The sequence below is a fragment of the Piliocolobus tephrosceles genome, chromosome 9, assembly GCF_002776525.5.
Source record: "Piliocolobus tephrosceles isolate RC106 chromosome 9, ASM277652v3, whole genome shotgun sequence".
In the NCBI taxonomy this organism is placed as follows: domain Eukaryota; kingdom Metazoa; phylum Chordata; class Mammalia; order Primates; family Cercopithecidae; genus Piliocolobus; species Piliocolobus tephrosceles.
The window spans coordinates 41,016,615-41,043,869 of NC_045442.1; the positions used below are offsets into that span (position 1 = coordinate 41,016,615).

The 27,255-nt window shown below is 41.4% G+C and overlaps 1 protein-coding gene and 1 pseudogene across 1 annotated transcript in view; one reads left to right on the plus strand and one right to left on the minus strand.

The window, feature by feature from the left end:
• Positions 1-7,401: 7,401 nt before the first annotated feature.
• LOC111552225 lies at positions 7,402-9,076 on the plus strand (annotated as a pseudogene).
• A 13,864-nt stretch (positions 9,077-22,940) lies between these two features.
• The window catches only part of KIF11 (kinesin family member 11), a 60,434-nt gene continuing 56,119 nt past the window's right edge, over positions 22,941-27,255 (minus strand). The window contains exon 22 of the mRNA XM_023226261.1: positions 22,941-24,684. Within this exon, the coding sequence (XP_023082029.1) occupies positions 24,553-24,684 (132 nt within the window). The 3' untranslated portion in view covers positions 22,941-24,552. The remainder of the gene's footprint in view (positions 24,685-27,255) is intronic.

A 27,255-nucleotide genomic window follows, 5' to 3' on the forward strand; every position in this document is an offset into this window, starting at 1 on the left:
AGGATGGCCGCCTCCTAGAAAAACAGAGGCTTCATGGTAAAGACATTGTGAATTAACCTACAGGAACTCACCCTCCCGTTCCACAAGGACTTCATCTCATTTCAAACATAAGCTGGCTTCCCGCGACACGTTTCCCCCAGACGAGAAATGGGCCTGAAACACTGAATTATTTAAGATTGGCTTATCGCTGGCCAGGCATGGTGGCTCATGCATGTAATCCCAGCACTTTGGGAGGCCGAGGTAGGTGGATCACAAGGTCAGGAGTTCAAGACCAACCTGGCCAACATGGTGAAACCTCGTCTCTACTCAAAATACAAAAATTAGCTGGGTGTGGTGACACACACCTGTAATCTCAGCTACTCGGGAGGCTGAGGCAGGAGAATGGTTTGAACCTGGGAGGCAGAGGTTGTGGTGAGCTGAGATCGTGCCACTGCACTCCAGGCTGGGTGATAGAGCAAGACTCCATCTCAAAAAAAAAAAAAAAGATTGGCTTATTGAAGAAGTCTGAGGTCATTCGGAGAGGTGTGGGAGTGGTAGGAGAGATTGCCCATGCCAAGGTTTGACCCAGAAAGGAACTCCCTGACTGAAGTTACAGGCCTCACCAGAAACTGGTAACATTGGTTGCTCAAAAGAAGGAAGCTGGTTGGTGGTGTAGACACAGTGGTGGAGAGAAGCAGGGGAGAATGAGATGGGAAGTGGCTTTATGCTGCCACTTTTGTACTTCTTGAATTTTGAACCCGGTTTCTAAAACGTGTCTGGCATATAGTAGGTGCGCAATAGGTATTTTTGAAAAGCTGCAGGAGTGGAGTCAAATAAACATGATTGTTTAAAACTTTTAGTTTCAGGGGTACATGTACAGGTTGGTTCTATAGATAAATCGCATGTTGCAGGGGTTTGGTGTACATATTATTTTGTCACCCAAGTAATGAGCATAGTACCCTTTAGGTAGTTTTTCAGTCCTCACCCTCCACCTTCAGTTAGACCCTGGCATCTATTGCTCCCTTCTTTATCTCAATGTTCAGCTCCTACTTATAAGCGAGAACGTGTGGTGGTTGGTTTTCTGATCCTGCATTAGTTTGCTTAGGTTAATGGCTTCCATCTCCATCCATGTTGCTGCAGAGAACATAATCTCATTCCTTATTATGGTTGTGTACTATTCCATGGTGTATATGTACCACATTTTCTTTTTCCAGTCTACTTTGGATGGACATTTGGATTGATTCCTTGTCTTTGCTATTGTGAACAGTGCTGCAATGAACATGCAAGTGCATGCATCTTTATGGTAGAATGAGTTATATTTATTTGAGAATATACCCAATAATGGGTCACATGCAAACATGATTTTGAATTCAAGTCCCACCAATTTAACTGTGTGCTTTGATTAGTTTCGTCTTTTTTTTTTTTTTTTTTTTTTTTTTTTGAGACAGTCTCACTCTGTTGCCTAGGCTGGACTGCAGTGGCATGATCTTGGTTCACTGAAACCTCTGCCTCCCAGGTTCAAGTGATTCTCCTGCCTCAGCCTCCCAAGTAGCTGGGACTACAGGTGTGCCCTACCACGCCCAGCTAATTTTGGTATTTTTAGTAGAGATGGGGTTTCACCGTATTTGTCAGGCTGGTCTTAAACTCCTGACCTTGAGATCTGCCCGCCTCAGCCTCCTGAAGTGCTGCGATTACAAGTGTGTGCCACCAAGCCCAGCCTGATTAGTTTCTCGAGCCCCAGTGTCCTTTAGGTAGCATAGGGATGGTAATATCTTTCTCATAATAGTATTGCGATGATAAAATGAGTTGTTGCAGTAAATCACTAGCATAGAGTAAGCACTTAATAAATGATAGTTGCCATGGTGATAATAATAATGCCAAGGACAACTACAATAATGATAATGGAGAAAAGTAGCCCAAGGGGCTCTTCTAATTCTTTTATGGTAAAATAGAGCATTTCTCTAGCAAATATTGCTTGAAATAAATGTGCCTTGTCTGGATTTTGGAAATCTGTTACTATAGGGAGGTTTTCGGTTAGAAATTTACCCAGGGTCTATCGTACTAGATATAAATATCTAGTGGAGAATATAAATATTAATAGGACAAGGCTCCTGCCCTCAAGGAGCTTTGTTATAATGGTATTGGTAAATGAATGTCCTGAAAAGCTCCAGACTATCTGATTTTTGTTGGTGTTATTGTAGTGGATTTAATTATAATGAATCTATAACATGAAGATTCAAGAGCTGGAAATTCAATGAATCTAATACTCTAGATTCTCTAGTCACTAGTGTGGCAATGTGCCAAATATCACATGGACAATAGTCTCATCTTCTTACCTTTGCTTAGCAACTGAATTTTTTGTACAGTGTTTATATATATTCCTGAATATAGAGGGTAGTGTTACCCAGTAGTTAAAAGTATGGACTTTTCTCTAAACTTCCTAACTCTGTGACGTTCGGCAAGGCATTTACTCTTTCTCAGGGTGTGTTTTTTTATTGTTTTGTTTTGAGTTTAGCCTTTTTAAAAAAGGCCAGCTAATAATCACACTCATATCATATGGTTTTAAAATGTTTAGTGCTATGCCTGACCCAGTAAGTTCTCTACTTCCTTCTGTTTGAGGAGAGTCGAATAAATTTTGCCTGGTGGCAGAAAAATAGCTGTAGGAAAAACTAGTTCAGGCCAGGCATGGTGGCTCATGCCTGTAATCCCAGCAATCTGGGAGTCTGAAGCAGGAGCATCTTTTGAGCTCAGAAGTTCAAGACTAACCTGGGCAACATGGTGAAACCCCATCTCTATGAAAACAAAAACAAACAAAAAACCCAAAAACCTTAGCTCAGCCCATCTTTCCTTCTCCCATGTTTAAGGGCAAACAATTTTTTGGTTGATTGATTTTTTAACTTCATAAATTATGCAAATGCTATGAGTTGAATGTATCCCACAAAGTTTTGTGTTGTAAATGTAATCCCCTAATGCAACAGTGTTGACAGATGGGATGTGTAAAAAGTGATTAGGTCATGAATGATCTGCCCTCATGAATGGATTAAGGTTGTTATTATGGGAGTGGGTTCATTGTGGAGATAGTGGGTTTGTTATAAAATCGAGTCAGCCCTCTCTTATCCTTTGCCACTATCTCATCTTCCACCATGGGATGATGCAGCAGGAAAGCCCTCATTAGATGCTGGCGCCTTCATGTTGGACTTTCCAGGCTCCAGAACTCAGAATTTTGGGAGCTAAATACATTTTTTCTTTATAAGTTACTTAGTCTTCAGATATTCTGTTATAGCAGCACAAAATGGACCAAGACAGAAAACTGGTACCAAGAAGCAGGGCTGATGCTATAACAAATGCCTGAAAATGTGGAAGCAAGTTTGGAACTGGGTAATGCATAGAGGCTGGAAGAATTTGGAAGAGCAGGCTAGAAAACACCTAGACTGCCATGAGTAGAGCACTAAAGGCAATTCTCAAGAAGGCTCTGAAGAAGAAAAAGCTGTCGGCAAAGTTTGGACCTTCCTAGAGATTACTAGAGTGATGTTGCTTAGAATGTTCATAGAAATATGGACAGTAGTCCAGGCGCAGTGGCTCACGCCTGTAATCCCAACACTTTGGGAGCCCAAGGTGGGTGGATCACCTGAGGTCAGAAGTTCGAGACCAGCCTTACCAATATGGTGAAACCCTGTCTCTACTAAAAATACAAAAATCAGCCGGGCATGGTGGTGTGTGCCTATAATCCCAGCTACTCGAGAGGCTGAGGCAGGAGAATCGCTTAAACCTGGGAGGCGGAGGTTGCATTAAATCCAGATCACACCACTGCACTCCAGCCTGGGAGACAGAGTGAGACTCTGTCTCAAAAAAAAAAAGAAGAAATATGGACAATGAAGGCCATTCTGATGGGGTCTCAGATAGAAATGAGGAATAAGATATTGCAAACTGGAGTAAAGACCATCCTTCTTATACCGTTGCAAAGAACTTGATGGAATTTCGTCCATGTCCTAGGGCTTTGTGGAAGGCAGAACTTAAGTGTGATGAACTATTAACAGAATATCTGGGCTGGGCGCGGTGGCTCATGCGTGTAATCCCAGCCCTTTCGGAGGCTGTGGCAGGTGGATCACCTGAGGTCAGGAGTTCAAGACCAGTCTGGCCAACATGGTGAAACCCTGTCTCTACTAATAATACAAAAAAATTAGCCAGGAGTGGTAACGTACACCTGTAATCCCAGCTAATTGTGAGACTGAGGCAGGAGAATCGCTTGAACCCAGGAGGTGGAGGTTGCAGTGAGCCAAATTGTGCCATTGCACTCCAACCTGGGTGACCAGAGCGAAACTCCATCTCAAAAAAATAAACAACAATAAAAAATAAATAGAATATCTCCTGGAAAAATCTCTAAGATGCAAAATATTGAAGGAGCTTTGTGGCTACTTTTAACTGCATGTAGTAAGATATGAGAGGATAGAAAGAATTTTTTTACTCCCACCAAGGAACTAATGAGAAATAATTAATTTCATTTCTTTCTTTTTCTCTTTTGAGATGGAGTCTGGCTCTGTCACTCAAGCTAGAGTGCTGTGGCACCATCTCAGCTAAGCTCACTTGAACCTCCCGGGTTCAAACGATTCTCCTGCCTCAGCCTCCTGAGTAGCTGAGATTACTGGCGTGCAGCACCACGCCTGGCTAATTTTTGTAATTTTAGTAGAGACAGGGTTTCACCATATTGGCCAGGATGGTCTCGAACTCCTGGCTTCAAGTGATCCACCTACCTCAGCTTCCCAAAGTGCTGGGATTACAGGTGTGAGCCACCGCGCCAGGCCTGATGAGAAATAATTTAAACATTGAATTTATCACTAAAAGGGAAGCAGAGAAGAAAGATTTAGAAAATTCACAGCCTGGCCTGGTAAAGAGTGAAAAGGCATCTTCAGGAGAGCAAACCAAGGCCATGGCCAAGCAACAATTTGCTAAAGAGATTAGTAGGAATAGAGGAAAACCAGGTTCCGTTTATTAAGGCAAAGGAAGGATGATCGCAGAGGCATTTCAGAGCTCTTTAAGACAAGCCGGGGCCTTGAGGGCGAGGTTTCCAGAGAGGCCCCTGTGAAACCTCAACATTTGCTGCCCTGTACTGACTCTTGCCCAGGAGTCAACTCCCACCCAGGAGTTCGAGGCTGCAGTGAGCTGTAATCACACCACTGTACTCCAGCCTGAGCAACAGAGCAAGATGCTTGTCTCAAAAGAAAAGAAACACCCTCTAGCAACCTAGCCCCCTGCCACACTACTGAAAACCAGAAAGAGAACACTTTGAAGACAACCAAAAACAGAAGGCATGTTAAATGCAGAGGAATGAAGATAAGAATTATACCAGGTTTTTCATCAGAAACTCTGCAAACCAGAAGACAATAAAGTGACATTTAAAAAATATTGAAAAAACCCACTTTTAACCAGAGTTCTATACTCAATGAAAATACTTTTCAAAAACGAAGGCAAAATAAATACTTCCTTAGAAAACAAACCTAACAATTTATTACCAACAGTCCTGTACTATAAGAAATATTGGCCAGGCACAGTGGCTCCCGCCTGTAATCCCAGCACTTTGGGAGGCTGAGGCAGGTGGATCACCTGTGGTCGGGAGTTCAAGACCAGCCTGACCAACATAGAGAAGCCCGTCTGTACCAAAAATACAAAAATTAGCCAGGCGTGGTGGTGCATGCCTATAATCCCAGCTACTCGGGAGGCTGAGGCAGGAGAATCGCTTGAATCCAGGAGGCGGAGGTTGTGGTAAGCCGAAATCGCACCGTTGCACTCCAGCCTGGGCAACAAGAGTGAAAGTGAAACTCCATCTCAAAAAAAAAAAAAAAGAAAAAGAAAAAGAAAGAAAAGAAAGAAAGAAAAGAAATGTTAAAAGGAGTTCTTAGGCCAGGCGTGGTCATTCCCGTCTACAATCCCAGCACTTTGGGAGGCCAAGGTGGATCACTTGAGCCCAGGAGTTTGAGACCAGTCTGGACAATATAGTGAGACCTTGTCTCTACAAAAAAAAGAGGAAAGAATTAGCCAGGCATGGTGGTGCACACCTGTAGTCCCAGCTCCTTGGGAGGCTGGGGTGGGAGGACTGCTTGAGCCCAAAAGGTAGAGGCTGCAGTGAGCTGTGATTGTGCCACTGCACTCTAGCCTGGGTGACAAAGCAAGAACTTGCCTCAAAAAAAAGCAAGTTCTTTAAGCAAGAGGAATATGATAGCACAGAATCTGGTATTACACACAAAGCAAAGAAATCTACACACAAAAAATGAAAATTTCTGGACATGACTAAAATTACATATAAAAACTTTTTACTTTTATTTTTGATCTCTAAAAATTATTGACTTTCAAAAAGAAATATAGTGGAATGTATTGTGGGTTTATTGCACATTTATAAATAAAATAAAAGCAATCATAGAAAAGATTAAAGAGAATAATTGAAAGTGTACTGTTATTAGGTTCTTCTTCTTTTTTTTTTTTTTTTTTTTTTTTTTTTTTTGAGACGAAGTTTTGCTCTTGTCGCCCAGGCTGGAGTGTAATAGGGCGATCTCAGCTCACTGCAATCTCCGCTACTCAGGTTCAAGCAATTCTCCTGCCTCAGCCTCCCAAGTAGCTGGGATTACAAGTGTCTGCCACCATGTCCGGCTACTTTTTAAATTTTTAATAGAGACGGGGTTTCACCACGTTGGCCAGGCTGGTCTCGAACTCCTGACCACAGGTGACTGCCTGCCTTGGCCTCCCAAAATGCTGGGATTACAGGCGTGAGCCACTGCACCCAGCCAATAGTCTTTTTATTATTATTTTTAAAAATTTTTAAATAAAACAAATAGTGTCCTATCATATATCAAAGAGACATCAATATTGTTTGTAGAATTAATTAGCAGATATGACAAAGTTTTTAAATGTTACAATTTTAAAAACATTGTGCACCCATAAAATACAGCTGTTTACACTCCTTAAAAAAAGAACCTGGTATACAGGCGGGGTGCAGTGGCTGACGCCTATAATCCCACCACTTTGGGAGACTGAGGCGGGCGGATCACAAGGTCAGGAAATCGAGACCATCCTGGCTAACATGGCGAAACACCGTCTCTACTAAAAATACAAAAAATTAGCTGGGCATGGTGGCGGGCGCCCTGTAGTCCCAGCTACTCGGGAGGCTGAGTCAAGAGAATCGCTTGAAATCAGGAGGCAGAGATTGCAGTGAGCCGAGATCCTGCCATTGCACTCCAGCCTGGGCAATAGAGCAAGACTCCGTCTCAGAAAAAAAAAAAGAAAAAAAGAAAAGAAAGAATCTGGCATACAAGGAGATAGCTCTTGATCCAAAACCAAGAGAAAAGACAGACAATTAAAAAAAAAAAAAAAAAAAAAAGCACCAGTGCGGTGGTGGGAGAGGTACGGGCAGGAGCAGCGCTGCCGCTGGGGCCTGGGGCTCACCAGTCTGACTTCCTGTCCGTGCCAAGCACACTTGAGCCGCAGCCATGTCTGGGGAGGAGATGATTTTTGATCCAACTATGAGCAAAAAGAAAAAGAAGAAAAAGAAGCCTTTTATGTTAGATGAGGAAGGGGATACCCAAACAGAGAAAACCAGCCTTCAGAAACAAAAGAAGTGGAGCCAGAGCCAAATGAGGACAAAGATTTGGAAGCTGATGGAGAGGGCACTAGGAAAAAAGATGCTTCTGGTGATCTAGATGACTTGAACTTCTTTAATCAAAAGAAAAAGAAGAAAAAAACTAAAAAGATGTTTGATACTGATGAAGCTGAATAAAGCGTAAAGGATCTTAAGATTGAAAGTGATGTTCAAGCCAGGCAGAGTGGCTCACGCCTGTAATCCCAGCACTTTGGGAGGCTGAGGCCGGTGGATCACCTAAGGTCGGGCGTTCGAGACCAGCCTGACCAACATGGTGAAACCCCATCTCTACTAAAAATACAAAAAATAGCCATGCATGGTGACCTGTAGTCCCAGCTACATGGGAGGCTGAGGCAGAGAACTGCTTGAACCTGGGAGGCGGAGGTTACAGTGAGTCGAGATCATGTCACTGCACTCCAGCCTGGGTGACACAGAGAGACTCTGTCTCAAAAAAAAAAAAAAAAAAAAGTGATGTTCAAGAACTAACTGAACCAGAGGATAACCTTGACATTATGCTTGGCAATAAAAAGAAGAAAAAGAAGGTCAGGTTCCCAGATGAGGATGAAATACTAGAGAAAGATGAAGCTCTAGAAGATGAAGACAGCAGAAAAGATGATGGTATCTCATTCAGTAATCAGATAGGCCCTGCTTGGGCAGGCTCAGAAAGAGACTACACGTATGAGGAGCTACTGAATCGAGTGTTCAACATCACGAGGGAAAAGAATCCGGATATGGTTGCTGGGGAGAAAAGGAAATTTGTCATGAAACCTCCACAGTTCATCTGACTAGGAACCAAGAAAACTTCTTTTGTCAACTTTACACATATCTGTAAACTATTACATCGTCAGCCCAAACATCTCCTTGCGTTTTTGTTGGCTGAATTGGGTACAAGTAGTTCTATAGCTGGTAATAATCAACTTGTAATCAAAAGAAGATTCCAACAGAAACAGATAGAAAATGCCTTGAGAAGATATATCAAGGAATATGTCACTTGTCACACGTGCCAATTACTGGACACAATCCTGCAGAAGGACACGTGACTCTATTTCCTACAGTGTGAAACTTGTCATTCTAGATGTTCTGTTGCCAGCATCAAAACCGGCTTCCAGGCTGTCATGGGCAGGCGAGCAAAGCTCTGTGCCAAAGCTAACTAATTTGCTAATCACTGATTTTGCAAAGTGTGCTGTGGAGATGTGGCTGGATAGGTTTGCCATCAGGGTGGATGTACCGTTGTATTAAAAACAAGATAAAAAAAGCTGCCAAGAGTTTTGGCGAGTGGTTGATTGATCTGAAGTCCTTGCAAGACGCTGATGCTCAAGCTGTTGACATACTCATTGTCTCCTTTAACACCTGTCAAAGAAACATGATATGGGGTAAGGAGGTGCTTTTTTAAAACTGTTCCTAGACTTCTGTAAAATGCAAGTTAAATTAAAGTTATTATAACAGTGAAAAAAAAAAAAGCACCATACAGCTAATGGAATTGTAAAACAAGATTTTGAGACAGGATCTTGCTCTGTATCTAGGCTGGCGTGCAGTGGTGTGATTATATCTCACTGCAGCTTCAACTCTTGGGATCAGGTGATCCTCCCACCTCAGCCTCCCAAGTAGCTAGGACTACAGGTGCATGTCACCACACCGGTATAATTTTTTAAATTTTTTAGAGACAAAAAGTCTCCCTATGTTGCCCAGGCTGGTCTTGAACTCCTGGCCTCAAGCAATCCTTCCATCTCGGCCTCCCAAAGTGCAGGGATTATAGGCATGAGCCACCATGCCCAGCCCAAACAAAATTTTTAAAAATTGAATTTTCAAAAACTTTAAAGACAAGATGGAGTACTTTGGCTGAAAACTATAAAAAGTAATTGGATGGAAATTCTAGAATTGAAAACTGCAAAAAATTGTGAACAGGGGATGGGTTTACTTACTGACTAGTCAGTTAAAAAGAGAAAAAGACTGGGTGATAGCTGTAAGAAAATAGTTACAGTTGACCCTTGAACAACATGGGCTTGAACCGTGTGGATCCACTTATACATAGATTTTCTTCCACTTCTGCTGCTCCTAAGACAGCAAGACCAACCCTTCCTCCTCCTCCTCCCCCTCCTCTTCTTCCTCTTCATCCTTTTCCTCCTCCTCAGCATGAAGACAATAAAGACAAATACCTTTATGATGATCCACTTTCATTTAGTAGTAAATATATTTTCCTCATACCTTTTTAAATAACATTTTATTCCCTCTAACTTACTTATTGTAAGAGTACAGTATATAATACATATACAAAATATGTGTTAATGGACTGTTTATGTTATCAGTAAGGCTTCCAGTCAACAGTAAGCTATTCATAGCTGAGTTCTGGGGGAGTGAAAAGTTATACAAGGCCGGTGCAGTAGCTCACGCCTGTAATCCCAGCTACTCGGGAGGCTGAGGTAGGAGAATCGCTTGAACCCTGAACCCAGGAGGTGGAGGTTGCAGTGAGCTGAGATCATCCCACTGCGCTCTAGCCTGGCGACAAAGCAAGACTCTGTCTTAGAAAAAAAAAGTTATACACAAATTTTCAACTGCATGGGGTGGGACAGCACCCCAACCCCTGCATTATTTAAGGGTCATCTGTTACTAAGGCATGGGTAGGCAAAAGGATGAGAAACATAAAGAGGTTATGGTAAAGAAGTCTAACATACATGTAACTGGCGTCTCGGAAAAAAAGAATGGGACTGAAGTGCTATGTATTAGTCAGCTCATGCTGCCATAAAATACCGTAGAATGGGTGGCTTCTTTTTTTTCTTTTTTAGATGGAGTTTTGCTCAGTCTGGAGCGCAGTGGCGCAATCTCGGCTCACTGCAACCTCCACCTCCCAGATTCAAGCCATTCTCATGCCTCAGCCTCCCAAGTAGCTGAGACTACAGGTGTGTGCTATCACGCCTGGCTAATTTTTGTATTTTTAGTAGAGACGTAGTTTCACCACGTTAGCCAGACTGGTCTCGAAGTCCTGACTTCAGGTGATCCTCCTGGCTTGGCCTCCCAAAGTTCTGGGATTACAGGTGTGAGCCACCACACCTAGCCAGAATGGGTGGCTTGAACAGAAATGTTTTCAAATTGTGGAGGCTGGAAGTCTCGGATCAGGGTGCCAGCACAGTTGGGTTCTGGTGAGAGCTCACTTCCTGGGTTGCAGATGGTGCTTTTTCGCTGTATTCTCACATGGCAGAGTGGGATGCAGGGGGGGAAGGGCCCTCTCTGGTGTTTCTCTACAAGGATATATTCTGTAGTATCAGAACCCCACCCTCAAGACTGCATTAAACCTTAATTCACTCCTTATAGGCCCTATTTCCAAATACATTCACATTGAGAGTTAGGGCTTCAATATGTGGACTGGGGGGTGGGGAGACACAGTTAGGTCTATAGCACTGTATGAACCCTAAACAGGATACATACAAAGTCACACTGAGGTATATCATAGCAAAACTGCTAAAAATCAATGATAAAGAAATATCTTAAAAGTAACCAAAGAGCAGAGGCAGGTGGATTGCTTTGAGCTCAGGAGATCAAGACCAGCCTGGGCAACATGGCAAAACCCTGTCTCTACTAAAAATACAAAAACTAACTGAGCATGGTCATGCATGACTATATTCTTAGCTACTCAGGAGGCTGAGGTGGGAGGATGGCTTGAGCCCGGGAGATGGAGGTTGGAGTGAGCTGAAATCGTGCCATTGCATTCCAGCCTGAGTGACAGAGCCAGACCCTGTCTCAAAGAAAAAAAAAGTAACCAAGGAGAAAAAGATTATTTTCATAGGAACAATAATTAAACTGACTGTGATTTTGCAACAGAAAAAATGAAGCAGACAATGGCATGATGCCTTCAAATTACTGAATGAGGTGAGATCAGTAGGAATCGTGGAGTAAGGGCCTCTAAAAACCTATTCCTCCATAAAAGCAGTGAGAATATTGAGATAACTTGTAAAATAAAAATTTTCAGAATTCTGAAATTAACCAAAGCTTTGCAGTAACCCAAGGAACTTTTTTCTTTTTTTTTAAAGGCTGTATCTCAGTAAGAATGGTGAGCTTTGTGGTGTTTTAACTTGCCTTATTCTCAACACTCTCCTTAACTCCTCATTAGTCTTCAAAATCAACAGTTCTACAATCATAGTGAAGACCAGTAGCCTAGCAGCCACTTGTTAGGACAAAATGGGTTTGGAGATCCCCAAAATAGCATTATTTGAGACCTGTCCTTATTTGGCCTGTCTGACAATTCCCTGGAAATCCTCATTCACAAGACTTGCCTTGGCCAGCCACAGTGGCTCATGCTTATAATCCCATTACTTTGGGAGGCTGAGGTGGAAGGATTGTGTGAGGCTAGGCGTTCAAGACCAGCCTGGGCAACAGAGTGAGACACTGCCCCTACAACAAATAAAAAAAATTAGGCATGGTGGCACACACCTATAGTCTCAGCGACTTGGGAGGCTGAAGCAGGGGAATTGCTTGAGCCCAGGAGTTGGAGGCTTCAGTGAGCTATGGTCACACCACTGCACTCCAACCTGGGTGATAGAGCAAGACCGTGTCTCTAAAGAAAATAAAATAAATGTAAATGACTAGTTAATGGGAGCAGCACACCAACATGGCACATGTGTACATATGTAACAAACCTGCACATTGTGCACATGTACCCTAGAACTTAAAGTATAATAAAAAAATAAATAAATAAAATTAAAAAACGAATGTTTGCCTTTATTTGACCCAACTCAGACCATGCTCAGTGAGAATAGCTTTTCACCTGGGATATTTGTTGAAAATAATCAGTAGCATGGCTAACATGCAGCTAACTAAGGTAGTGATAACAGTTGAGGCAAACAAGCTGCCCCCCCACCAGCCAAAAAAAAAATCAAAAAAAGAGCTGAGAAATGAGGTGTCCATAGGAGGCTTTCAAAACTGCTGACATATTGCACAACTGTAATCCCAGCACTTTGGGAGGCTGAGCAGGCAGATCACCTGAGGTAAGGAGTTTGAAACCATCCTGGCCAACATGATGAAACCCCGTCTCTACTAAAAATAGAAAAATTACGGGCTGGGCGCAGTGGCTCATGCCTGTAATCCAGCACTTTGGGAGGCCGGGGCAGGCGGATCACCTGAGGTCAGGAGTTGGAGACTAGCCTGACCTACATGGTGAAACCCTATCTCTACTAAAAATACAAAAATTAGCCAGGCATGGTAGCGGGCGCCTGTAATCCCAGCTACTCGGGAGGCTGAGGCAGGAGAATCACTCGAACCCAGGAGGCGGAGGTTGCAGTGAGCTGAGATTGTGCCACTGCACTCCAGCCTGGGCAACAAGAGCTAAGCTCCATCTCAAAAAACGAAACAAAACAAAACAAAACAAAAAAAACTGCTGACATATTCATGGGACTCTAGAAGGCCACGCACATGATTGGGCTATGTGCATGCTCAAATCTGTCCACATGCTCAGGAAAGACCTAAGAAGGTCTGAAGTTCTAACACAACATCTGGCTGACCTTGAAGCACTGCAAAAAAAAAAAAAAAAGCAAAAGCTGTCAGCATTTTTAAATGCCTGCCTGAGTGTGAAGGGTGCCCCAACACAAACATACACAGAGCCTCTTGGAAATGGCTGGGAGGGTAAACAGATTCAGTCATTTAAGTAACTATCTAATCACTAGCTGACCACTAAGCTAAGTGAGCAGAGAATTTAGTGAGAAAGAAGACATACTTCACAGATTCATCTGGAAAAGCCACTAAAAAAACCCCAACATCAACAAGTCGTTAGAAGTGGAAATAGTTTGATTTCCAGAGTAGTCGCATTGTATTATTAGAAATGTCAGTTTTTGGCCCAGCATGATAGTTCACACCTGTAATCCCAGCACTTTGAGAGGCCGAGGCAAGCGGGTCATTTGAGGTCAGGAGGTTGAGACCAGCCTGGCCAACATGGTGAAACCTCATCTCTACTAAAAATACAAAAATTAGCCAGGCATAGTGGCACACGCCTTTAGTACCAGCTACTTGGGAAACTGAGGCATGAGAACTACTTAAGTCTGGGAGGTAGAGGTTGCAGTGAGCTGAGATCGCAACAGTGCACTCCAGCCTAGGCAATAGTGACACTCTGTCTCAAACAACAACAACAAAAAAGAAATGTCAGCTTTCTGTATAAAATTATGAGACAAGCAAAGAAATAAAGTATTGTTCTTACACAGGAAAATAGCAATCTATAGAAACTATCCTTGAGGATATTTTAAATGTGTTCAAAGCGTTAAAGGAAATCATGTTTTTAAAAATGTTAAAAAGTGGCCGGGCGCAGTGGCTCATGCCTGTAATCCCAGCACTTTGGGAGGCCGAGGCAGGCTTCACGAGGTCAGGGGATGGAGACAATTCTGGCTAACAATGGTGAAACCCCATCTCTACTAAAAAAAGAAATAAATAAATACAAAAATTAGCCGGGCTTGGTGGCAGGTGCCTATAGTCCCAGCTACTCGGGAGGCTGAGGGAGGAGAATGGCGTGAACCTGGAAGGTGGAGCTTGCAGTGAGCTGAGATGTCGCCACTGCACTTCAGCCTGGGTGACAGAGTGAGACTCCATCTCAAAAACAAAAAAGTTAAAAAACACAATAACTGAAATTAAAAATTCACTAGAGGGACTCACAAGCAAATGTGATTAAGCAAAAACCAAGACTCAGCAAAAGTCCTTTTGGATCCATTGGATCTCTAGGAAACACCAGAATTATCAGTGAAGAATATATCAAATGGCCCAAGGCCTACTGTCAGGCCTATTTCTATGGCTTGACAGTAAAACTCCTAGACTTGATTCCTGTTTCTGCAATGAGGTGTTCCTTTAGAGTCAACGATAACTCACAAACAAAACCTACAAGTTCATGCAAGAGATATCTTGAAGTTCTTAAAAAAGTGTTGAAGAAAAATTGAAGAAAAGTCAGTTGTGATTGTCTAGTCTGAGGAACAGACAGGAAGAAGGATAAATAAAAATCAATACAACATCAGAGACCTGCGGGACATTATCAAGTCTACCAACATACACATAATGAGAATCCTAGGAGAAGATAATAGAAAAGGACAGAAATAATATTTGAAGAAACAATTTGCTGAAAAGTATTTTTTGCTGGAAAACAAATTTGTTGAAAAACATTTATCTCCATAGCCAAGAAGCTCAGTGAACTCCAACTAAGACAAACTTAAAACGATCCACACTTATACACATCATCATAATCAAACTGTCAAAATCCAAAGAAGAGTCTTGAAGAAAGAGAAATGCAATTAATCATTTAGAAGAGCTCCTTCACATGATTAACAGCTGACTTCTTATCAGTAATCATGGAGGCCAGAAAGCCATGGGATGACATTCAAAGTGCTGTAAAAGACTGTCAACCAAGAATTTTATATCCAGCAAAACCAACCTTCAAAGATGAAGCAAAATTTAAGTCATTCCCAGATAAACAAAACTGAGACAATTTGTCATTAGCAAACCTGTCACACGAGAAATACTAAAGGGGGTCCATCAAGTTGAAATGAAGGAACACTAGACAGTAATTTGAGACCACATGAAGAAATAAAGAGCACTGGTAAAGGAAACTAAATAGATAAACATAAAAGACCATATTAATATATTTTTGCTTATAATTCTTTTTTTCTTTTAAATGATTTTAAAGACTACTGCATAAAGTTATAATTATAAACCTGTGCTGATGGGCACACAATGTATGAAGATGTAATTATGACAACATTGCAAAGAAGGGGAAAGGGAACAGAGCTACGTAGGAGCTAGATTTTGTATACTATTGATATTAAGTTGGTAGTAATGTAAACTAGATCGTTAAATTAAGTTGTTAATTGTAATCTTCAAAACAACAAAGGAAATGACTCAAAAATATACACGGTAAAAAAATGAAATGACAAAGGAATTAAAATAGTATATTAGAAAATATCTATTTAATACAAAAGAGGAGAATAATGGAACACAGAAAGGAAAAATGACATAAGACATATAGAGAACATAGCAAAATGGCAGACGTAATTCCTTCCTTAATAGTAATGACGTGAAATTGATTAAACACTCCAGTCAAAAGTAAAAGAATGGCGAAATAGATTTAAAAAATGATTCAACTATATGTTGTCTTACAAGTAACACACTAGATTCAAAGACGTGAATATGTTGAAAGTAAAAGGTTGGCGGCTGGGTGCAGTGGCTCATGCCTGTAATCCCAGCACATTGGGAGGCCAAGGCGGGCAGATCACGACGTCAGGAGTTCGAGACCAGCCTGGCCAACATAGTGAAACCTCATCTCTACTAAAAATACAAAAATTAGCCGGGTGTGGTGGCATGAGCCTGTAGTTGCAGCTACTCAGGCGGATGAAGCAGGAGAATTGCTTGAACCCGAGAGGCAGAGGTTGCAGTGAGCAGAGACCATGCCATTGCACTCCAGCCTGGGTGACAAGTGAGACTCCGTCTCAAGAAAAAAAAAAAAGATGGCAAAAGCTACACCATGCATACAGTAACTCGAAGAGACCTGAGGTGGCTATTCTAATATCCCACAAAATGGATTTTAAGGCAAAAAGTGTTACCAATTATAAAAAGGGACATATTTTAATGATAAAAGTATCAGTTTATTAGCAAGGCTTAACTACAAACATATGTAATTAACAACAGAACCCCAAAATACATGAAACAAAAAATAACAGAATTGAAGAGAGAAAGAGACAATTAAAAAATAACAGTCGGGGACTTAAACATGCCACTTTTTTTTTTTTTTTTTTGAGACAGAGTCTCGCTGTGTCCCCAGTCATGAGTGCAGTGGTGCCACCTCAGCTCACTGCAAGCTCTGCCTCCCAGGTTCACGCCATTCTCCTGCCTCAGCCTCCTGAGTAGCTGGGACTACAGGCGCCCGCCACCAAGCTCGGCTAATTTTTTTATATTTTTAGTAGAGACAGGGTTTCACTGTATTAGCCAGGATGGTCTGGATCTCCTGACCTCTTGATTCGCACACCTCGGCTTCGCAAAGTGCTGGGAGCCACTGCGCCCGGCCAAATACAGGCGTGAGCCACTGCGTCCGGCCAAATATGCCACTTTTACTAGTAAAACAAATAGGCAGAAGATCAAGAGAGTAATAAAAGACTTGAACAATACTGTAATCCAATTAGACCTAACAGATTTTTTAGAACATTCCACCGAACAACAGTATAAGATACATTTTTCTCAAGTGGGGATGGAACATTTCCAGGATAGACCATATGTTAGGCCATAAAACAAATCTCAATACATTTAAATTGATTGCAGTAATACAAAGTATTTTTCTCCCACTATAATGGAACAAAATTAGAAATAAACAACAGAAGGACATTTGAGAAGTTCACACATATGAGGAAATTAGACAACACACTCCTAAATAACCTGTTGGTTTAAGAAAAAGTCACAAAGGATATTACATAATACTATGAGAGGAAAGAAACAAATATACAACATACTAAAATTTATGGGATGTAACTAAAGCAATGCTTAGAAAGAAATTTATAGTTGTACATACCTACATATATCATATAATTATACCTACATACATATATGTATATGTATGTATATATTATGTATACATATATGTACATATGCAAACATACATGTATGTACATACCTACATATATATAACACATATTATATAGTGTATAATATACATATATTTTATATAATTTTTTCTTTTTTCCTAGAGTCCTGCTCTGTCTCCCAGGCTGGAGTCCAGTGACACAAGCATAGCTCACCACAGCTTCAAACTCTGAGCTCAAGTGATCCTCCTGTCTTAGCCTCAGCTGGGACTACAGGTGTGTGTCACCATACTCAGCTAATTTTTTTTTTTTTTTTTTTTTTGAGATGGGATCTCACTCCATCACTCAGGCCAGAATGCCAATCTCGGCTCACTGCCACCTCTGCCTCCTGGGCTCAAGCCATCCTCCCACCTCAGCCTCCCCAAGTAGCTGGGAATAAAGGCATGCTCCACCACACCCAGCTAATTTTTTTCTATTTTTAGTAGAAATGGGGGCCCCACCAGGTTGCTTAGGCTGGTTTTGAACTCCTGAGCTCAAGTGATCTGCCTGCATTTGACTCCCAAAGTGTTGGATGAAAGGCGTGAGCCACTGCACCTGGCCAAATTTTTTATTTTTTTTGTTTTGTAGAGATGGGGTCTTGCTATGTTGCCCAAGCTGCTCTCACACTCCTGACCTGAAGAGATCCTCCTGCCTCAGCCTCCAGAGTAGCTGGTATTATAGGCACAAGCCACCATTTAACATTTTCTAATTTTACATGTGACTTCCTCTTTGATCAGTGGGTTTAGAATTGTATTGTTTAATTTCCAAATATTTGGAAATATTTGGGGAATTAAACTTGACTTAAAATTGAGTTAAACTTGAAGTCAATAATACATAGGTGGGGATTTTCCAGCTATGTATTATTGACTTCAAATTGTATGACTTGGATTGACTTCAAGTTGTATGTATTATTGACTTCAAGTTGTATGTATTGACTTCATACTTGTATGATTTCAATTCTTTAAAACTTGTGGAGTTGTTTTTTAATGACTCAGAATATAGTTCATATTGTTTGAATGTTTCAAGTACTTCACAAATAATATATTCTCCTATTGTTGGGTGCATTGTTCTATGAATATTCATTAGGTCAAGTTGGTTGACAGAGTTGTCAGGTTTTCAATATCTTTATTGATTTTCTCTCTAGTTCTGTTATTTAAGATGTTCATTAAAATATCATTATGTAATGTTCCTCATTATCCTTGGTGACATTCCTTATTCTTTTTTTTTTTTTTTTTGAGACGGAGTCTTGCTCTGTCGCTCAGGCTGGAGTGCAGTGGCCGGATCTCGGCTCACTGCAAGCTCCGCCTCCCAGGTTCACGCCATTCTCCTGCCTCAGCCTCCCGAGCAGCTGGGACTACAGGCGCCTGCCACCATGCCCGGCTAATTTTTTTGTAGTTTTCAGTAGAGACGGGGTTTCACTGTGTTAGCCAGGATGGTCTCGATCTCCTGACCTCGTGATCCGCGCGTCTCGGCCTCCCAAAGTGCTGGGATTAGCCACCACGCCCGGCCAACATTCCTTATTCTGAAGTCAACTTTGATAGTAATATAGACACTCCAGCTTTCTTTTGATGAGGGTTTGTATATCTTTTCCCATCCTTTTCTTGTTAATCTGTATATAGCTTTTCTATTTGAAGTGGGCTTCTTATAGATGGATTATAATTACTTTTTATCCAATCTGATGATCTTTTAATTCGTTTATTTAAACCACTTCATTTAATGTGGTTATTGGGCTTAAATATATCCATTTGCTACTTCTTTTCTGTTTGTTTTCTTTGTTCTTTGTCCCCTTTTCCTCATTTTCTGTAATTCTAAAGTTAACTGAGTACTTTTATGAATCTGTTTTATATCCATTAAAAATGTTGCCTAGTTATTGCCCAAAGGCTTATAAGATACATCATGAATTAATCATGGTCTACTTTCTTTTTTTTTTTTTTTTTTTGAGCCAGAGTCTTGCTCTGTGCCCCAGGCTGGAGTGCAGTGGCCTGATCTCGGCTCACTGCAAGCTCCCCGCCCCCCAGGTTCACGCCATTCTCCTGCCTCAGCCTCTGGAGTAGCTGGGACTACAGGCGCCTGCCACCACGCCCGGCTAATTTTTTGTACTTTTAGTAGAGACGGGGTTTCACCATGTTAGCCAGGATGGTCTCAATCTCCTGACCTCGTGATCCGCCCGCCTCAGCCTCCCAAAGTGCTGGGATTACAGGCTAGTTCCAACATATTTCCAACACCCCAGAAGAAAATCCCATACCCATTAAGCAGTCACTCTTCATTCCCCTCCTCACCCCAGATTTAACCACCACCAGTCTGCTGTTTCTATGAATTTACCTATTCTGGATATTTCATAAAACTAGAATCATAGAATATGTGAATTTTTGTGTCTTACTTCTTTCACTTAGCATAATGTTTTCGATGTTTATCCATATGGTAGCATGTATCTGTACTTCATTTTTATGGCTGAATAATCTATCATATGTATATAATACATTTTGTTTAAACATTCATATATTGATGGGTTGTTTACACCACTGGGTCACTGTGAGTAGTGCTACTATAGCATCTGTGTATAAATTTTTGTGGATGCATGTTTTCTCTTGGGTAGACAGCTAGGAATGGAATTGCTGGGTTATATGGTAATTCTGTTTATCTTTTTCAGGAACCACCAAACTCTTTCTCTGCAGTGACTGAACCATTTTACATTCCCATGAACAATGTACAAGGTTCCCATTTTCAGGCTGGGTGGGGTCTCTCATGCCTGAAATCTTAGTACTTTGGGAGGCCAAGACAGGTGGATCACTTGAGATCAGGAGTTCAAGACTAACCTGGGCAACATGGTGAAACTTCATCTCTACTAAAAATATAAAAATTAGCCAGAAAAAAAAAATTAGCTGGGTGTGATGATGGGCACCTGTAATCCCAGCTACTCCAGAGGCTGAGGCAGGAGAATCACTGGAACCCAGAGGGCAGGGGTGGCAGTGAGCTGAGACAGAGCCACTGCACTCCAGCCTGGCCGACAGAACGAACTCCATCTCAGAAAACAAAAAGGTTCCCATTTTCCAGCATCCCCAACAACACTTTGTTTTTTCTGTATTTTTTGTTATAGCCATCCTTCTGGATGTGAAGTGGTATCTCACTGTGATTTGGATTTGCTTTTCTCTGATGGCCACTATCTTACTGCTTCCAAGATCCTCTCTACAGTTTTGGACAGTTTATGTACGTCTTGACATGGATCTCTCCTGGCTTATCCTATTTGGAGTTCTGCAAACTTCTTGGATGGGTACATTCAAGTGTTTTTACAAATGTGAGGTGTTTGGGGCTGTTATTTCTTCAAATATTCTTTCTGCCCCTTTCTCTCTTCTCTCCTTCTCAAACTCCTATTTTGCAAAGGTTGGTATGCTTGGTGGTAACCCACAGGCCTCTTAAATTGCTTCTTTCCTTTGTTCTTCTGCTCCTCAGATGGGTAATTTCAACTGATCTACCTTCAGCTTCACTGATTCTTTCTACTGTCTGGCCATATCTGCTATTAGAACCATTCAGTGATTATCCCCCCTTTTTTATTGTACCTTTCAGCTAATTTTTATGGTTCCTTTTTATAATTCCTTTGATAATCTCTATGGGACATTGTTTCCCTGTATTCCCTTAGCTCTTTGAGCACTTTTGAGACAGTTGATTTACAAATTTTGTCTTCAAGTCCAATGTCTATGCTTCCTCAGATAGTTTATTCTAATTTTTTCTGTAAGTGGGCTATACTTTCTTTGCATGCTTCACAGTTTTTTGTTGGAAGCTGAATATTACTTTACTATCATGTGGTAACTCTGGAAACCAGATTCTTCACTCCTCAGGGTTTTTGTTACTTGCTGTGGGTTGTAGTGGTTTGTTTAGTGACATATATATTTAGAGACAAGGTCTCGCTCTGTTCCTGAGGCTGGAATGCAGTGGCACAATCATAGCTCATTGCAGCCTCAAATCCCTGGGCTCAACTGATCCTTCCACCTCAGCCTCCCAAGTGTTTGGGACTATAGGCATATGCCACCATGCCCAACTAATTAAAAAGAGAAATTTGTTTTATAGAGACGAGCTCTCACTATGTTGCCCGGGCAGGTCTTGAACTCCTGGACTAAAGTGATCCTCCCACCTTGGCCTCCCAAAGTTCTGCGACTACAGGCGTGAGCCACAGCACCCAGTCCTAGTGACTTTTCTGACCTGTTTTTGTAAAGTTTCTGTTCTTTGACTTACATGGTCTGTAAGGTGTCTTCCTTTTGCTTGTGTTCAGCCAGTGTGTTGAGATTTCTTTGAAAACTGGTTGCCCCAAAAATTAACAAAGGAAGAAAAAAACCCTGTTTTTGCTGATTGGCTGTGTTGGGACACACCTTCAGTGCCTATCTGGGCCATTTTAAATTGGCCTTAGCCTTTACTTCCTGCTTGCACTGAGCCTACACATCAGCCAGACATGAAATCTTGGGGTCGTCTCAGGTTTGAATGTGCAGACTGACCTGGGAATGTGCATGGCTTTCTAAATCCCCCAATAAACATGGGTGCTTTTGAATAACCTCATTTCTCTAAGAAATTCTCTCTGCTGCTTTCCTCTCAGGCTTTAGTCATTCCTTTGTTTACCTAAACTGTAATTTTTTGCCTCAGGTGGCAGCGGGTTGTTCGTCCTACAATATTTAGAGACAAACCTGCCACTCTTTCCAACCCTGATTGAGTTCTGAGTTAGATGAAACAAATGCAGATGCCTTGTGTCAGTCCTTGAAGCTGCCAGACTGGTCAGAACAAACATAATCTTTCAAGAATAAGATCTCTGGTGCTGGGTGCAGTGGCTCACGCCTATAATCCAAGCACTTTGGGAGGCGGAAAAGGGTGTTTCACCTGAGGTCAGGAGTGTGAGACCAGCCTGGTCAACATGGTGAAACTCCGTCTCTACTAAAAGTACAAAAATTAGCCGGGTGTCGTGGTGTGTGCCTGTGGTCCCAGCTACTTGGGAGGCTGAGGCACGAATTGCTTGAACCTGGGAGGTTGCAGTGAGCCAAGATCATGCCAGTTTGCACTCTGGCCTCAGTGAGAGTGAGACTCTGTCTCCAAAAAAAAAAAAAAAAAAAAAAAAAAAAACCTCTCTTCTCCCTAGAAACTAGGACCGGGACCCCACGCTGAGAATGTGGTCTGTGTGTCTTGAAGACTGTTGCAGAGCTGAGAATGGGGAAAGGGCAAGTAAAACACTGCCAAGCTTCCCTTCTCTTTTTAGGTTGCCTTTTTCTTGATTCAGCAAATGCTTAGTGCTGTAAACTATTTTCCTGGGTTCTGACAAAGTTGTTTCTGAATGTTTTTGCTTGATTTTTCAATGTTTCTGTGGAGGAAAAGGTCCTTGAAGCTACCTACTTGGCCATTTTTGCTGATGCTACTCTTGGTTACATTCTGAGGGCCCAACATTGTGTATGAAAATTGGTAGAGCTAATTTATGGCTCTGGATATTAAAATTCTCTGGAGATTTTTGCTTCTGTGAGGCAGTGAAATTAGTTGCATCAGCATTCTCAGATAACTTTTAAACAGTCATGGAATGAGATGACTTAAAACTGGACTTCAGGCTGTGTGAGGGCCTATTTCTCACTAACCTTGCACGTAGGATAGTCCCTTCGAGTGCAACTAAAACCCTGCATGTTTACTAGGCTCCTTCTTCCTTGGTGGTACTGCAGTTTATTTTGGGAATGTGAATGCAGCTTGCCTAGCTCTCTAAACATACCCATTGCCAGAGAAGAAATAATGGAGCAAGCAGGTTAATGTAGAAACCACATTTATTAACCATGGATTCACTGAGGGCAGTTTATTAGATATTATCCACAGCTTATGCTGACATCTGATTTTGCAGAGAAATTATAGCCATTATTTTATTAAGATAATTCTACAAGATCAATTTAGTTTCTTGAAGGAGCATATATTCTAATTCTTCAATAGGGTTTGGTTTAATTTAGCTATCAAAGTCAAATGTCTCTAAACTTTACACACTAAACTCATTGTGGGCACAAAATTTATTCTTTGTACATATTCCTTCTAAGTGCTTTAGTTCTTCAAGCTGAAACATCTCAACTTCCAGAAATATGGTTGCCAGATCAAAAATACCAGAGTCCTTCTAAGGGTTAAGATTTGAATCAAGAAAAAGATACATATACATATTTTATTATATACAAACAAGGAACAACAAAAAGTTTCATCATGTAAACAAAAGAATATAAATTATAGACATAATTGGAAGTTTCAGAAAGTCCTTAAATCATTGTGATCTTCTCCAAAAGACACAGGTCTTGGAGTGTGGGCACAGAGCCATCAGTCAGACGTCTAGGTGGTCTCCCATAATAGCAATTTATATTCTAGAGAAGTGGGCTTTTTGTGAACTCTGTCAGGGTGAATGAGTTAGGCCTCTTAAAGGAATGAAATGCTTTCACATTTGGGGCAACAAGTGAAAAATATTGAAAGAAGGGATACAACTAGGATTAGATTTGTTGTTGACAGTGATTTTAGAAATAAATCACTAAAAAGGTGCTAAAAGATTTCTAGATAAAATTCTGGCTACCGAAAATAAGAAAGGATACCTTTTGTGGCTTTACAAATAGTTTGGTGAAAAATAAAAAGGGAAAAATTGAGCCGAGGAGAAAGCGAAATAGGGAAGTCTAGGGAGGAGGCAAGAAAATACACAAATCATAGCAAGAAAAAAACATGAGATGGTCCTTTCTAAGGCCAGGTGTTGGTGATATTTACCTATGTAAGCTCAAGCCTAGAAGAGTACAGTTCTTATATATTCATTACTTAATACTATACAAGAAAAAATACTTTTAATTTGTTACGAAAGAACTACTTTATATGAAAACTAGAAATATGTATTTACATTGCAAATCCCAGATGAAACCCAATTTAATACAAAGTGAACTATAGGGATGACAGAAAAATGGGTAGATATCAAAATTCAACTAAATTTACAGTACTGCCTTATATCTTTTTTAAATTTTGTTTTTGAGACCGAGTCTTGCTCTGTTGCCCAGGCTGGAGCGTAGTGGTGTGATCTCGGCTCAACGCAACCCCTGCTTCCTGGGTTCAAGTGATTCTCGTGCCTCAGCCTCCCCAGTAGCTGGGATTACAGGAGTGTGCCACCACACCCGGCTAATTTTTAATACAGACGAGGTTTTGCCATGTTGGCCAGGCTGGTCTCAAACTCCTGGGCTCAAGCAATCCACCTGCCTCAGCCTCCCAAAGTGCTGGGATTACAGGCATGAGCCACCACACCCGGTTGATATATATATTCTTTTAAAATCTATACACAAGGCTCAAGTTCTGGGGTTTCAGGTTTTATTTTTAAGTTTTCTTTAAAAATAAAATTGCTAACCCCCAAGTGAATTAAAGGTTGATCTGGGCTCGCAGAGGTAATCTGCTCTTTGTCACCAAGTGCTCTGTAGTTTCTTCCACTTTAGACCTCTCCAGTGTGTTAATGCCTCTGTTTTCTTTGTCTTTTCCATGTGATTTTTTATGCTGTGGATTTAAGGGGGGGAAATTAAGTCAATATAAAGTAACATTTGATACACATTAACTACACTCTATTTTCAAAGTTCTCTGGGTTATAAGCAAGAAAACTTAAGTGTAGAAAACCAGAAAAGGTTTAGCACAAGTTTGAGCCAACAATTTGGCAAGTAGAACCTTCTTTATTTGATCACTAATGGAAGGAGTAGAGTGAAAGAAATATTAATTTTCTGTGTTATTTTCTAAGACATAGTTACAGATTTTACTCCAGGGTAGTGGTTCTCATCAGGGAGCAATTTTGCTCCCACAAGGGACGTTTGGCAATGTTTAGAGACTTTTTTGATGTTGCAACCAGGGAGTGCTACTGACTTTGAGTATTTACATAGCACACTGTTTTTCTTGTGTACCGACATAGTACAGTCCACAGGAAAGCCCATTACAACAAAGAATGACCCAGTTTAAAATGCCAATAGCACTGCTGTCAAGAAACCCTGCTCTAAGGAAACAAAGATTTGCTGTCATGCAGAAAAGCCAATTCTGTTTTAAGCAGAGAAACTGGTATATGGGACACCTTAAAAACAGTTTTGCTTAGTTCTTAAAAATTATACTTTATTTTATTTGTAAAACCTATTTCATATTCCTCATTTGGAAATTTTATTTCATTGGAATCCTACTTACCCATACAGAACATTAATGGACTGGTGACATTCATTGTACACTCAGTCATCAATGCTGAGACAAATTATAAACCAACTTTTAAAGTTTTAAACCCAGAGAAAATCCCCATATCACACTGCTACTAGGGAAAAGATCATTTCTGGACTTCAGCTGAAGGTCTAAAACCCCATCCCAAACCCTTTCTGGTATTGTGGGGGCTTCCTTGCCATAGCTGAATCACTAAGCCTAATTCAAAATGCCACAGGTAATAATAATAAAAGAATTTCTGACCAGGGATTAAGTAGTCACCAGGTTCTCTTATCCTTCCCCCTTTCCTAACTTTATAAGATAGAAAAAAAGGATAAAGGCCAGGCGCGGTGGCTCAAGCCTGTAATCCCAGCACTTTGGGAGGCCAAGATGGGCGGATCACGAGTTCAGGAGATCGAGACCATCCTGGCTAACACGGTGAAACCCCGTCTCTACTAAAAAATACAAAAAACTAGCCGGGCGAGGTGGCGGGCGCCTGTAGTCCCAGCTACTCGGGAGGCTGAGGCAGGAGAATGGCGTAAACCCGGGAGGCGGAGCTTGCAGTGAGCCGAGATCCGGCCACAGCACTCCAGCCTGGGTGACAGAGCAAGACTCCGTCTCAAAAAAATAAAATAAAATAAAAAATAAAAAAAAAGAAAGAAAAAAAGGATAAAAACTGAAAGAAACATATATATAGTTCTCTAATAGTAAAGAATAAAGCAAAAGGTGGCAAGAATTTGGGGATAAAATTGCCCAGAGGAAGACAGAGGGAGGAATTTATGAGAACCTGAGTTAGAACTTTGTTAACAGTTGAAAGCAGTGATGGAGAATCTTTAGACCTTAAGGGAAGAACCTGTAGATCTACTAAAAACAGTTACAGGCCAAGCGCAGTGGCTCACGCTTGTAATCCCAGCACTTTGGGAAGCCAAGGCGGGCGGTTCACCTGAGGTCGGGAGTTTGAGACTAGCCTGACCAACATGGAGAAACCCCTTCTCTACTAAAAATACAAAATTAGCCGGGTGTGGTGGTGCATGCCCGTAATCCCAGCTACTCGGGAGGCTGAGGCAGGAGAATTGCTTGAACCCGGAAGGCGGAGGTTGCAGTGAGCCAAGATCATGCAATTGCACTCCAGCCTGGGCAACAAGAGTGAAACTCCATCTCAAAAACAAAAACAAAAGCAGGTACAAGCAATCAGGCGCAGTGGTTCATGCCTGTAATCCTAGCACTTTGGGAGGCTGAGGTGGGACGGCTGCTTGAGGCCAAGAGTTCGAGACCAATCTGGCCAACATAGCAAGACCCTCTTCATATATTAAAAAAAGAAAGGTACAAGCATATGCATCTCAGAGGTAGTACTTCAACTATAAATATAGATACCAATGTCCTACATAAGGAAATTTTTCCTTCACACACCCTGTCTAGGCTTGTACCTTCAAGGAAAAAGAACCTCGAGGAAAAGATACCAGCACTTTACAGAGCCTCACTTGAAAGTTGTATTTCATTGGAATCCTCCTACTTACTTAACCATAGAGAACATTAAGGGCTGGTGACATTTATTGTGTACTCAAGTCATCAATGTTGAGATGAATCATAAACCAACTATGTTCTCAACAGCGTTAAAAAGTGGGTAGGAGAGGCCAGGCGCAGTGGCTCACACCTGTAATCCCAGCACTATGGGAGGCCGAGGCCAAGGCAGGTGGATCACTTTAGGTTGGGAGTTGAAGACCATCCTGACCTACATGGAGAAACCCCATCTCTACTAAAAAAAAAAAAAAAATACAAAATTAGCCAGGCATGGTGGCGCATGCCTGTAATCCTGGCTACTCAGGAGGCTGAGGCAGGAGAATTGCTTGAACCCAGGAGGCAGAGGTTGCGGTGAGCCAAGATTGCGCTATTGCACTC